At 33.2% G+C, this 14230-nt stretch overlaps 1 protein-coding gene across 1 annotated transcript in view; it reads right to left on the bottom strand.

Annotated features, from left to right (window-relative positions):
- The window catches only part of Atg9 (autophagy-related protein 9), a 176581-nt gene that overhangs the window by 122366 nt on the left and 39985 nt on the right, over nucleotides 1–14230 (bottom strand). The window contains exon 6 of the mRNA XM_085816830.1: nucleotides 8501–8636. Within this exon, the coding sequence (XP_085672956.1) occupies nucleotides 8501–8636 (136 nt within the window). The remainder of the gene's footprint in view (nucleotides 1–8500; nucleotides 8637–14230) is intronic.

Genomic DNA, 14230 nt, shown 5'->3' on the forward strand with positions numbered 1-14230 from the left:
TTTATTTTATTATACCTGTTCATTAGGGGGGGAAGAATCTGAGAAATAAACAATTGAAGAGCACATTTTAATAACAAATAAGCACGATAAATAAAAGATTTGTACCAAATTTACTTAAAATATTACACATATTAATTCCTCTCTTTTTTTTTTTTTTTTTTTTTTGACAGATCACTTGCAACAAGCAAGATAAACACTTTTTTTAAAATAACTGATAATACACATACATGGAAAAGAAAAGAAAAATTAACTGATAATTCCTGCAATTAAAGCTGCAAAAGTTTGAATTTAAAGCTTTTAGTACAAAAAGAAATTACTTTTTTAAATAGATTATTCCATCTGAGGAAAAATGAGTATGGCAAATAAATTGTGTCTTGCTCATTGGGAGTGAAAAAAAAAATTATGCCAGAGATGTAAATCAATACCTTAAATTGTTATTAAAGCTGGAAAAATGTAAGAATTGGTGTAACTAATTAAATAAAAATAATAAAAATTAAAAAAGAAGTAATACTAATAAACTATTAATCACCCTTTTAACATTTCAAACGGAACTTTTTGGGGCACTCATTAATTGTCTGAGTTTAATGTTTTAAATACTAATCCCCTGAACCAGGGGTTCCTAAAGTGTGCGCCGCGGAACGTTGTGTTGCAGTGAAGAGTAAACAAGGGTGCCACAAGGCACTTCTGTTTACTCTTTCACAAAATTTTAATTCAAATTATTTGCGCTGCATAACTCACTCTTTGTATAGCAAACCAACAATGCTGGTATCCTCCAGCACATGGAATTTGGGTTGGGTTTGGCTATGCTGAATTCTTAGCTAGCTGACCCAAGAGATTTCCAGAAGCCTGCATTCGACCTTTGCTTCGCATCGACAGAAGCTGTCATGAGATCTCATTGGTGGTAGAATATAAGCTGCCAAGTTAGTTTACTGTAAGCATAAGCTGTTCTTAAGTTAAATAGAAGTAGTAATAAAGTGTTCTTGGTAGTGATAACAGAGGATTGTGATTTACGAACCCAGGACAGATAAATGTTATATCTACTTAAACATATGTATGTGAGCAGTTCGGTTGTTTTGTTTCAATTGTGCCGTTTTGTATTTTCATACAAAGTTAGTCCCAAAATGGAAAGATTTTTATTAAATAAGGAAGTTGATAGTTCAAGTCGGAGTGATCAGGCCTCGAACAGTGGCTGGCGAGCAAAAAGGCAGAAATATCGCCAATGCGATGATAACTATTTGGACTTTGGCTTTACTTCAGCAGAAGTAAATAATGAAGAAAGGCCACAATGTGTATTCTGTTTGAAAATACTATCATCTGCATGTATGTTCCAACGTCAGCTAAATGACATCTGGAGACCATTCACCCTACCATGGTTGAAAATTCTCATGAAGTTTTTAGTAGGAATTTGCACAATTGACAAAAAAAAAAAAAAAAACTTAACAAGCATCAGTACCTAGCAATGCACTGCTAGCATCTTTCAAGGTGGCATACAGGGTGGAAAAGTGCAAGAAACCTCACACCATCGCAGAAGAACTTGAAGAGTATATGCCTGTGTGTTAAGATAAAATGATGAGTATATGCCTCTGATTTTAATTGGCAATAGTCTACCTTTTATTCTTCATTTTTTAGTATATCCCTTTTCTGTTCTACTTACATTACTATTATACATGACTATTTATAACAATTGAATCAAACTGTCTCATTTCAAATTAATCCATATCATTGTGATGCATGGGTGATGCCAACCAACAAGATGTATAGAGAGCGCTAACTCTCAATTTGAAGGTGCCAAAAGTTTAGTTTCTAAGAGGGAGACCGACAGAGAGGTCATTGGGGGGGGGGGGGGGGCTCGTGGGAGCCATTAATGAAACCGAAATTAACTTGTACTACTTTATATATTTCAGTTATTAGTATTGTAGTTTAGTATTAGTTTTGTGTTTGTGCAATAAATGTTATAAATACAAGAAGGTGGAGTTTCTCTCTCTCTCTCTCTCTGTGAGGCGGAGGATCAAGAAAGGGGTGATATCACACGCTCTCTTTCAAGAACCAGAGCTTTAGATGACGGTAGAGAAACTTCAAGAGAAGCAGGTAGGAAGCTTTTGATTTTATTTTATAGATGCACTGAAGATATATATATATATATATATACATATATAAATTAAAAATGTATAAGAATACTAAGAAAGAAGATTTAGTAAACCTTCTTGGTGAAATTGAAGATACATCAACCGTTGGTTTAACAGTGGTTCAATTAAAAGGTAAAATTGAGGACAGTAAACTATTTAAAGATGATCCAGAATTTGTAATTGGATTATTAAACTCAATAGTTGAGAAAAGAAAAATTAGAGAAGAAAATGAAATAAAAGCTAAAGAAAGGTAAAAAAATTGAAAATGAAATAAAAGCTAAAGAAAGGTAAAAAAAATTGAAAATGAAATAAAAGCTAGGGATGCACAGTTAGCCTTAGAAGCTCAAAAGGTTGAGCTTGAGAAACTAAAATTAACACAGCTAGAGATAGAATTGGAACAATTCAGAAGTCAGAACACAGTTAAAATGGATCTTGCACAGATAAAGACATGATTACATGTTCGGGAAATTGGAAAATTTTATAAAGAGTGCTAAAACATTAACTATTCCTGTTCAGGGAAGATCAGAAAATGTCAATTTGTTTTTTCAAACATTAGAGAGAGCATTCATAACTAAAAATGTACCACAGGAGCTTAAATCCGAAATTTTGATTAACATTTTAGGGGATAAGGCAACTAATGTATTATTTTATACTAATGATGAAGAACTAAAATGTTATGAAACCATTAAAAAACTAGTATTAAAAGAATATCAACCAACTACTTATGAATGTTTAATGAATTTCCGAAGAGCACGACACGATCCTAAAGAGTCACATGTTCAGTTCGCATCTAGACTGTCTGCAAATTTCCAGTATTACTGTCAATTATGTGAAGTTAATGGCTTTGATGCACTTTGTCAACTAATGATTTCCGACAAACTTTTCCAAACGTTAGATAGAGAAACAGCAACTTACATTAATATTAAAACAGGAGAAAATTGGTTAAAAACCTAAGGATTAAGCTTAAGAAGTTGACCTATATTTTGTAAACAAAGGGAAATCGCTAAATGAAACTACTTTAATATTAACGAAAACATAGCTAAGTCGTCCCACTCTTCAAGAGAATCGAAATATATTCCACCTCATATGAGATGCAGCATAAATAAGCATAAATATCCACCCAAAAGACTATTACATATGTGGAAAATGAATGAACCTCGCGAAAGCTTGTCCATAAAGAAACAAATCGGAAAAACCAAACACTCCTCTAAAAAAGGAAACACCAGATCAAAATACTAGTGATAAAGTAATAGTAAAAATCAGATCTTCATGCTTGTCAGATAAAATTTTTACGCATATTTTTTTTTTTTTTTTTTTTTTTTTTTTTTTTTTTTTTTTTACATATATATATATATATATATGTAAAAAAATTGGAAATTGGAAAATCATTGTGTTGCAGGTAATGAAATCCAAGCCATAATTGATTTGGGGGTCGAGATATCTGTCATAAATCCGAAACACATATCAAATTTCTCTATTGAGAACAACTGTAATATTGACCTAATTTCCACACTTGGAGAAACCAGCTCAGCTAAAATGGCTAAAATTCCTATATCCATCAGAAATGCTGATAACCTTAATTTATTGAAACCTGTTGAAATATTAGTAGCTTTAACAGAAAAACTTCATATTCCCTGTGTAATTACTCCAAATGTTTATGATTTATTGGCCTCTGAATCACATCTGCTTAGTGCAAATCGTGACTGCGACGACACAGTGTCTCCATCGCAGATACCGGAAGTGAGGAGTCATCAGTCAAAACAATTCGAAGATGAAAGCCGTGCTGATTTGTTTATGACAGGAGGAGAGCAAAATTTAGTCATAAGTTGCATTCAGGGTGAAAACGAAAGTGAGGATAAATTAAATGTGGGTCAACATTCCGATGCCAGTATTTTTAAACAGCAGCAGAGGAAATGTGAGATATTATGCAATATTCATAAAGACGCGCAAAGAAATAAAAGTAAATATTTCTTAATGGATGATTTGATTTATCATACCAAAAAAATTTCGGGAGAACAATTAGTCAGTTGGTATTGCCTAAAATTAGAAGGGAACAAATTTTAAAATTAGCTCACGAATCTATTTTTGCAAATGATTTAGGGATGAGAAAAAACAAAGAAAGGATTCGTTATTCATCTTCTTGGCCAAACATGTCATGAGATATTGAAGAATACTGTAAAACTTGTAAAGAATGTCAAATACAAAGTAGAGAAAGAACTAGCGATTGTATACCCACAGTTCCAGTCGAGAGATCTGAATTTCCATTTGACACAGTGAGTGTAGATATAATCTGTCCAATTGAACCTCCAGCAGCACGTAAACACAAATATGTACTATGTTTAGTTGACCAACATTCTAGGTGGCCAGAAGCTGTCCCTTTGAGAACAATTACAACAAAATCAACATGCAACACATTATTAGAAATCTTCATAAGAACGGGCATACCTCGGGTAATAGCTAGTGATCAAGGTACCAATTTTTTGCAGAATTAACACAAGAATTTCATGCCAGATTAGGAGCAAGTCCTAGATTTCCAACACCAGGACATCCACAAAGTTCGGGATTAGTTGAACAGTATAACCAAGTTCTATAACGTATGCTTCATCATATCATTAGAAGCGACTTTAAAAATTGGGACAAACACATACCATACACGTTATTTGCTTAGTGCGAAATTCCAAATTGTACTATGGGAGTATCCCCATTTAAATACTATGGGAGTATCCCCATTTAAATTAATGTATGGAAGAGAGGCCAGAGGTCCGTTGTCAGTATTAAAATTGTCATAGTCAGGAGAAATTCCATTACCAGTAAAATTGGGTAAAAGTGCTGTTGATTATCTACAGGAGCTATAAATGAATTTGGAAATAGCAGCAAAGCAGGCATCTATAATTGCAGATGCGTGATATGCTAATCGAAGGGCATATGCTAATCATGGTGCATATGCAAGATATGCTAATCGAAGGGCTATATATATAAAGAATTCAATCCTGGAGATCAAGTGTACCTGCTGATTCCATCCAGATTCCATTAATAAATTATATGCCAGAAAGACAGGACCTGCAGAAATAGTATCTCATTGTAATCCAGATTCTTACAAAGTGGCAGATGGTACAATAAGAAGAGTACACATAAAAAAAAATTAGAAAATTTAATCCAAAAGTACGGGCAGTAGGTGTAATATTTGAGAACGAAGAAGAACTAGGAGAAGTCTATTCCACACCCAGTGTCAGTGACAAGTCCAATCATTTTTATCTTAGCGAAGTAGACTTAAGCCATTTAGATGATGATAAAAAAGAATGACATGATGAACTTGTCAAGAAAATATGACAACTTATTTATAAATAAGGTACAAATTGCCAAAGTAGAAGAACATAAAATAAGATGAAATGACATGGAAAGAAAGAAGCCATATGTTTATCGAATCCCAAAAGCATTGAAGCCACGAGTAGACAAACAAATCAAAGAAATATTGTCATTGGGATTGATTGAAGAAACCAACGCTGAAATTTTGTACCCTATTGCATGCGTTATGAAGAAAGACAGTAATCTTTGCTTTTGCGTTGACTTTAGATCCCTTAATGCAGTAACGAAACCAGATGACTTCCCCATGAAAATCCTTAAGAGCTCTTTTTCCACATTGGATAAGCCAAAGTGGTATCCAGCATTGATTTACTCAAAGGCTATTGGGCCATAGCATTAGAAAGAGAAAGTCAAGAATTAGCATGTTTCAAGACACATCGGGCTCAGAATCAATTTAAAGTCATGCCTTTCGGGCTACGCAACGCTGCTGCAACATTTCAGAGAGTGATAAACCAGGCCCTTGCTAAATACAAAAATTTTGCTTGAGCCTACGTCGATGACATATCAGTTTATTCAAATAGTTGGAATGAACATTTAGTACATCTTGACACCATTTTTTCAAAACTGTTAGAACTAGTTTTCTGTAAATCTCAAGAAATTTTCATCTGCTAAAACTCACATTAAGTATCTAGGACATATCATCCATTCTAGTAGTCATCGTACTGATCCAGAGAAAGCGGAGGCTATCCAGAAATTAGCTAGACCTCAAACAAAGAAACAATTGAAAAGCATTCTAGGCCTATGTAATTATTACAGAGATTACATTCCACATTATGCTAAAACAGCGTGCTGGACAGAAAAACACAACAAAGCATTCAATAAATTAAAGAAATGCCTAGTCTTTATACCCCTGTTCCAGGGTTACCTTTTATAATTCAATGTGATGCATCTTCAACTGGTGTTGGAACCTGCTTATCTCAACGGGAAAATGGAGAGTTGTACCTGATTAGTTACACTAGCCAGAAACTAACCAAACCACAACAAGCATGGCCGACTGTCGAGAGGGAAGCTTATGCTGTTATTTGAAGCCTGAAAAAGTTTGAAACTTAGATTTTTGGATCACCTGTGGAACTTATAACTGATCACAATCCGTTAACTTTCATCACAAAGAACATACCACAATCTTCTAAGTTACAGAGATGGGCTTTAGCAATACAAAAGTATGATATTACAATTTCACATTGCCCAGGTGCTAAGTTAAACAATGCAAATGCATTGTCCAGACTAGAGACTATTGAGTGACTTGTGTGAAAGAAAGATCTTTTACAGACTCTTAAGTGTTGTATAGACTCTTATGTGTGTTTTTTCTTTTTCAGCTACTCTCCTAGAGACTTTTAGGTATTCTATTGCATTAGAATTGTTTGATTACTAATTTTTAATCATTTACATGTTAGTTTTAGAAGAAGTCTTGTAGTAGGTGTAGAAGTAACCTGTATACATGATTATTGGGGGTGCTAACTCTCAATCTGAAAGCGCCAAAAGTTTAGTTTCCAAGAGGAAGACCGACAGAGAGGTCATAGGGAAGGCTCATGGGAGCCATTAATGAAACTGAAATTAACTTATATTACTTTATATATTTCAGTTATTAGTATTGTAGTTTAGTATTAGTTTTGTGTTTGTGCAATAAACATTAAAAATACAAGAAAGTGGAGTTTTTTCCCCCCTCTATGAGGCGGATGATGAAGAAAGGGGTGATATCACAATCATGATCTCACATGATTGCTGCAAAGCAAATACTTTTTAGCCAACCAGCAAATATGATTTTAATTGAAATCAAAGCTTTGATACTCTCCTTGGCTTTTTTTTGAATGTCCAGCACTTTTTCACTTGCTTGCTTCCAACTAACATGTGCAGCTCACTTCTCTGCATCATCCATTACTCAAAAACGTGGAATGCTTATTGCACCCTTAATGATGCATGAATTATAATATGCATTTCAAGAATTGCCTTTATTTAGTAATAAAATGTATTCAATCCATAGTAACATTTGTCTTCAAGTTTCATCCTTCTACTATGCAATTACACATTCTGTGTGCCAGCACTATCTACAACCGTCGGTCAGAATTAAAATTATTTGTCTCTTCTCTCCTGCATTCCTAAATTACTACATATATATATATCAGGGTATAACTGTACATTGTAATAAAGACTTGATGTAAGCAAATAATGTAAGCTGCCTAGCTGTACCTATCCCAATAATTTCTAAGGGAGTCTAGTAATCATTTAGTTCATTCAGTTTATCCTATATTATATGATATTACCATTAAACTCCTTCCTTGATCTTTTTTGATGTTCTTTGAGGAAGATGTGCGCATTTCTTTACATAGGCAGATTGGAGGTAAAGGAATTTTATTACAGAAACAAAATATATGCTGATTGCTATATAACAACTATTGTGTCTCATATTATTAAAATCTTTACTAAAAACAACAAAAAAGATACCAAGCTGACATCAGTACTACTACTTATCTACTGAAGAACAGAATTACATACTACGAAAAAAGTAATTGAAAAGATCTGAAGAAAAGAAATAAAGTGAACATAGTATTTCATTCTCTGCTTTGATATTTCTATGTACTGAAAAATGAAATACATTGAAAAATATTGAAAAAGATTCAGTCCTTTTTGGAGCATAATTAAAAGTATTTGTTACATTAAAAGAATTTTACAATGAACTCTAATATTAAATACTACCCATTGTATAATTTCTATTACATCTAAAAGCTAGAAATGCTGGACAGGAATGAACCATTAAATTAGGATCATAAGAAACCAATTTTTGCTTTACTATTAAAATCATTGTGTATTTTTATAAAACTAAATTAGTTGAACTATCTAAAATTATTCTAGCTAGACTTAAACTCATTAATATTATATAATTAATATATGTATTTTTTAATATACCTGGCCATGCAAGTGACTAGTATCAAATAAAAATATTAAAGCACACAGTTATAACAAGATGAATGCAATATTTTAGTGGCATTAAAGAATTAATGAACAGCACTTACTTTGGGTATTTTCATTGCAGTATCATAAAACTGTTCTATTTCTTTATAAGAATATGCAGTGCAAACCAATTTATATAGTTTGTGTACTAATAGGAATATAAATATTACAATAACAAGCCAAGTCCAGAAGCCAAAACTGGAAAAGAAATAATAATAATAAACACTTTGTAAAATAGTCCAAACTTACATCTAAAAGTGCAGCAATATAAATTGTTTAAAAAAATGAACAGGGTGATCAGCGAATAAGCCCTGATTTCAAAATTAAATATCTCTACAACAAAGATTGATAGAATTATGCGGTAAACTGTGCGTTTATTAGCAAAACTGTAAAAATGGTATACAAAAGTTTAGAAAATTTAGTTACGAAAATCGTTAACAGATGGATGGCTCTCTGAGCTTAAAACTCTTTCTCTGAAAGGATTCTAAAAATAAATAAATAAATAAAATAAAGGGAAGCAGCCTTTGCAATCAAAATACAATTTTTTAAAAATTTCACCATTCGAAACAATGAGGTGGCATAAACGAACAAGGAAATTTGACATCACGTCTTGCAGTGTCTCAATGGAAATGGAATCACATGCAATGCCAATAACGATTCAAGCTCATCTAGAGTAGCAGGATTGTTTTGATAGACAGTGTCTTTCAATGTGCCCCACAGAAAGAAGTCACAAGCACTCAGATCGGGAGAATATGGAGGCCAAGCTATTCCTGTGTCAGTAATTTGCAGATAATCTAACCCAATTACACTATTCCCAAAGTAGTATTCATGAAGAAAGCGAAAATCTTTATCTGTTCGATGTGGTCGAGCCCCATCCTACATGAACCAGTCGATACCTGGTCGATCCTTCAACGCTAGTTGAGTGCTGACAAATTGTTCCAAAATTGTAACGTAATGTTCAGTAGTTATCGTTTTTCGTATGAAAAAGGGCCTGATAATGCCTCTGGCAGCCCATGCAGTAACTTTAGGTGAATGCGGTGATTTCTTTTCACACAAATGAGGATTTTCGGAACCCCAAAATTACCAGTTTTGTTTATTAATAAATCCATTCAAATGAAAATGTGCCTCATCTGTGAACCAGATGCAGCTCACATCAAATCTGTTGTTGTCGATCGTTGTTAGAATCTGATTCGCAAATTCAACCCTTTGTTGCCCAGCTTTCATGGGTGTGGCCTGATGACTCTGGATTGTGTATGGAAACAGCCATAGGCTATTTTTTAATATTTTTTGCTTGCTCGTGTACTTAAAACCTGTCTCTGATGCAATCCATCGGATGCTTTTCCTAGGATTTTGCTGAACAATTCCAGGAACTTTGGCTGCATTTTCAGGAGTCACTACAGTTTGCCTAGGTTTAACATTTCCCTTTCGATCATCAGCCACACTGCCAGTCCATTCAAATTTTGCGAAGAGCATGAGAATGGTTTTTGCATCGGGTCCAACTGGAGCATTGAATTGGTTTTGAAAACTGCAACATGTTGCTGTAGGACTGTTCTCTAACAGGTGAAATTCCAGAACCGAAAAAACACGCTATTCAATGGAATACATTATTTCACTTTCTACGCTAGCCTCTTTTCACTAGCCAACAGTCATACTGATCACTTTCAACCTCAAAGCACATTTTAAAGGCTATTGATAGGTCATTGTGATTAGAGTGCCATCTGTTAATGATTTCCGTAACTAAATTTTGTAAACTTTTGTATACCATTTTTACAGTTTTGCTAATAAATGTACAGTTTACCGCATAATTCTATCGATCTTTGTTGTAAAGACATTTAATTTTGAAATCAGGGCTTATTTGCTGATCATCCTGTATGTCGATGAATGAAGAGTATGGTAATAAATGTGCCAGTTCAGGCTGATTTTAAAATCACTTTAATTACAATATAAATTTTGATTAAAACCTGTTACAAACACTCTGCAACTTTCTCTTTTATATCACAACTGCTAACTTTGAAATATGAAAAGGCTTTCCAGAAGGTTTCCTGAAGCTTTTTATTATTATTTTGTAATTTTTTTACACTTTTATATTGAGAAAATTCAGAGTACGGAAGGAAAGTTTCAGTTTATGAAAGTACTTTTAAACACTTAACAAAATTAATAATTAATGTGTAAACTATTGTGTAGTTAAAATTTAGTAATGTATCACATATCTGTAGTGAACTTTCTCCCTCTGTATGACATGCCTTCATGAGGAAATCAAAAGCACAATCTGCTGGCAATCGTAAAGTCCAGAGTTCAAGTCTTAGCAAGAACACACATTTTAGACCTGCCTCTAAAAAATCACAAAGTACCTCTACAGTAATACAAACTAATATGTGGTGAACGACAATTCACCATCACCAGAATCTGGTGACTAGGTCCAAAGCCCTCTATGCCTTCGTGGTGTAATTAGAAGCATATTCAGCTAGCAAACTAGATAATCCAGAGTTTGAATCCCGGTGGAAGTACTGCATATATTTCATGTTCCATAAATTCCTGTTTTCACGTTCCATTAAAAACTCATTCTTTCAGTTCTGTCAAGCAGCTGCTGTTTCAGTTTTAAATATTAATGTGTGTTCTGATAATGTCCTGTCACACAGTCCAGCTTCATCTGATTAAAAATTTCATGTAGCTTATATTCATTTAGCAGCCTAAGTAAAATGCTTTTTATCATATTATCAGCTGCACAATTATCTGCATCTTTCTCCTCAGCATGCAGTTTATAATGAACAATGCTGAATTTCTCCTATACACTCATTAGGTTTTTTTAAAGCAGGAGACGTGTAAAATGTGCAGTGCCCTTGCTGAGACTCGAACCCTGGATCACTTGAATATGCATCAAGTGTGCTTCCAATTACACCATGAAGGCAAACAGAAAAAAGGGAGAAAATACCTCATATACCCCCCTTTCAAAGAGTGACTGGAGATTAGGGGATCAATCGCCAAATCCTGGTGGCAACAAATTATCATCAAACACCCTTTTAGCTTGGATGCTACTTGTAGAGTCAATATGTTCTTTTGAAGCAGGAGATGTGAAAAGTGTACAATGCCCTTGCATGGACTCGAACTCAGGAACTCTCGAATATGTGTCGAGTATGCTTCCAATTACACTGAAGGCAAGCGGAAAGAAGGGAGAAAATACCTTATATCTTTACCCAATTTGTGAGCCATCTGGCAGTTTGAAAAAAAAAAAAAAAAAAAACTCTCCATAACAAAAAGAAGTCTAGAAATAGAAAAACGTTTTAGTTTACAGCTTAAAACCCTCCTAAAAAGTAATTTCTACATCTTTCAATTTTCTGTTTTTTTTTTTTTTTTTTTTTTTTTTTTTTTTTGCATTTTCTTGAGACATTTGCATTTCTTACGAGTTCATCAGTTACAGTTTTTTTGTTTAAGTAAACTGCATAATGCTATTTTGTAAACTGCACAGTGCTAATTTGAAAATGCAGTCTAAATGTATTTTCCCTTACCAAAAATACGAAAATCTTTTAACAACAATTCATCCTTTTCTTTTAGGCTTAAATCTTCTGACATGTTACAAGTTAAGCACACAGCAAACCCTTCCTCCAGTGATTTATTCAATTTTAAAAATCACGTTTTTAGGTGGCAGAAAGATTGCACCTCTGCTGCAACTTCATAATCACAGGCAGAAGTAATTTTTTTTTTTAAATTTTTCTTCAACCTACAGTTATCAATCCTTTTCAATTCAAAAAATGTTAATATAATTATGTAAACTGCAGTAAATGTACTAATAATTAATACTACGAAGCAATTCATAAAACATTTCATGAACTCTCCGAGACCATAATGTGCATATCCTAAAGGTTTTGAACCTAAAAGTATAAAAGGGAAGCTTTTGAACAAGGACGCCCTTAAAGGAAGAATGCAGAAGTTGAACTTTCCTATTGTTGTGTAATTTGAAGGAATAGGTTAGAGGGCGCTGTTGCTCGCTCAGTTAAAGAGAATAAAGTTTGTCCATGTTGAAGGTGGCGGCCTAAGAATACGCTCTGTATATAGTGAACATAAAATATTGTTTAAAGTGTTTAAAGTAATTGTTTAAATTAGTAAACTCACTGAACCACCATCATCTGATTTGGAAATGCACAAATTATTAGATGGTGCATGCGGCGTAAATTAAGGCTTTGTGAAGATTTTAGGTATTCGATCTAAGTGTTTCGATTTCAATTTAACAATGGATATTTCATATTCAAGGGACAATGGAATTCCAAATAAAGGTAGGGAAATCTTAAATTAATTATTTAGTGATTATTTGTAGTAAATTCGTAACTATTTATTATTGCTGTTGAGGGTGTGTTTAAATTAAATAAAATGGAAGAGAAGTTAGATAGGTTGAAACGTAAACGTTCCACATTGAGATCGTCTGTTACTAGGTTAATTAAAGTGACTGAAGATAAACTAAAAATTGAAGATGAGGAAAATTCGATTAAAGAATTACGGGAATTGTTTGAATTATTAACCGAAAAGAAAAATAATTTGAGAACGCTTGATGATGAAATACAAGAGTTAATTGATGTTAACTTAATTGAAGAAGATTATAGTATAAGCGAAGAATACAATGACAAATGTATAATTGCTTATAGTCAAATTAAACAGTTTCTAGGTGCGGTTACCTCAGTACCGCCAGCGAGGAATCCCCAAAGTTCTGATTTAAACCAGTCTAGTGGTAATGGAATTTTGCATGTAAGTTCCAGTTCTAGTGGGAGTAGTACACTGAAATTACCAAAATTAATGATTGATAAATTTTGGGGAGACCCCAAACAATGGAATGAATTTTAGAATAGTTTCAAAAATTCGATAGATAAAAACGAAACGCTTTCAAAAATACAAAAATTTGCATACTTAAAAACATTCTTAACGGGACAAGCTTTGAATTAACGGAAAGTAATTATGATAGTTGTGTAGCATCACTAAAGGACAGATATGGTCGAAAGGACCTGATCATTAATTCATTCATGAATAAAATTCTCAATTTAGAAGCCATTAAAAATTCTGCTAACTTAAAGGCTTTATGTAAATTATATGACGAATTAGAAGTTTCAATTCGTAATTTGGAAACTTTAGAAGTAACTTCTGGCTCATATGGACATTTACTAATTCCAATATTATTAAAATTAATTCTGGACGATTTAGTTTTGGAATTTAATCAGCAAAGAGAATCGAAAGATAAAGTTGAAGTTTCGGAATTAACACAATTTATTAAAACAGAAATAGAATGCAGGGAAGTTTCAAATCTAGTATTAAATGAAAAGAAAAATCCTGTGCCTCCGTGAGTCGATCAATCAAAATATGAAACTAGAAAAAATGTAAAAAATACACCCACAGCTGCATTTCGTACTGCAGTTAACCGAAAATGCATCTTTTGTGATAATTTGCACGAGTCATTTAAATGCGAAGTGAATGTTTCTGATAAATTAAAGAAACTAAGATCCGAAAACTGCTGCTATTCTTGTTTTAAAAAATTTCATACATCAAAAAACTGTAGAAATAAAACTAAACGTAATAAATGTGGCGGTATGTATCACAATGAATCGATTTGTACTAATAAATCCCTTGTAAACAAAAAGTCGAAACAAGGTTATTCCAAAAATGAAACTGAATCTCTGACTTTGAATTCTGAGGCAAGAAATAAAGTTCAAGACTTAAAATTGATTGCTTCTGTTCCTCAAGGTGATAATAATAATGACTGTAATGCCAGGGAAATATTATTACAAACTTGTACAGTTTATGCTTGTTCT

Source organism: Stegodyphus dumicola, chromosome 5 (assembly GCF_044657685.1).
Source record: "Stegodyphus dumicola isolate Sdum_Otavi_A_Nest chromosome 5, ASM4465768v1".
In the NCBI taxonomy this organism is placed as follows: Eukaryota; Metazoa; Arthropoda; class Arachnida; order Araneae; family Eresidae; genus Stegodyphus; species Stegodyphus dumicola.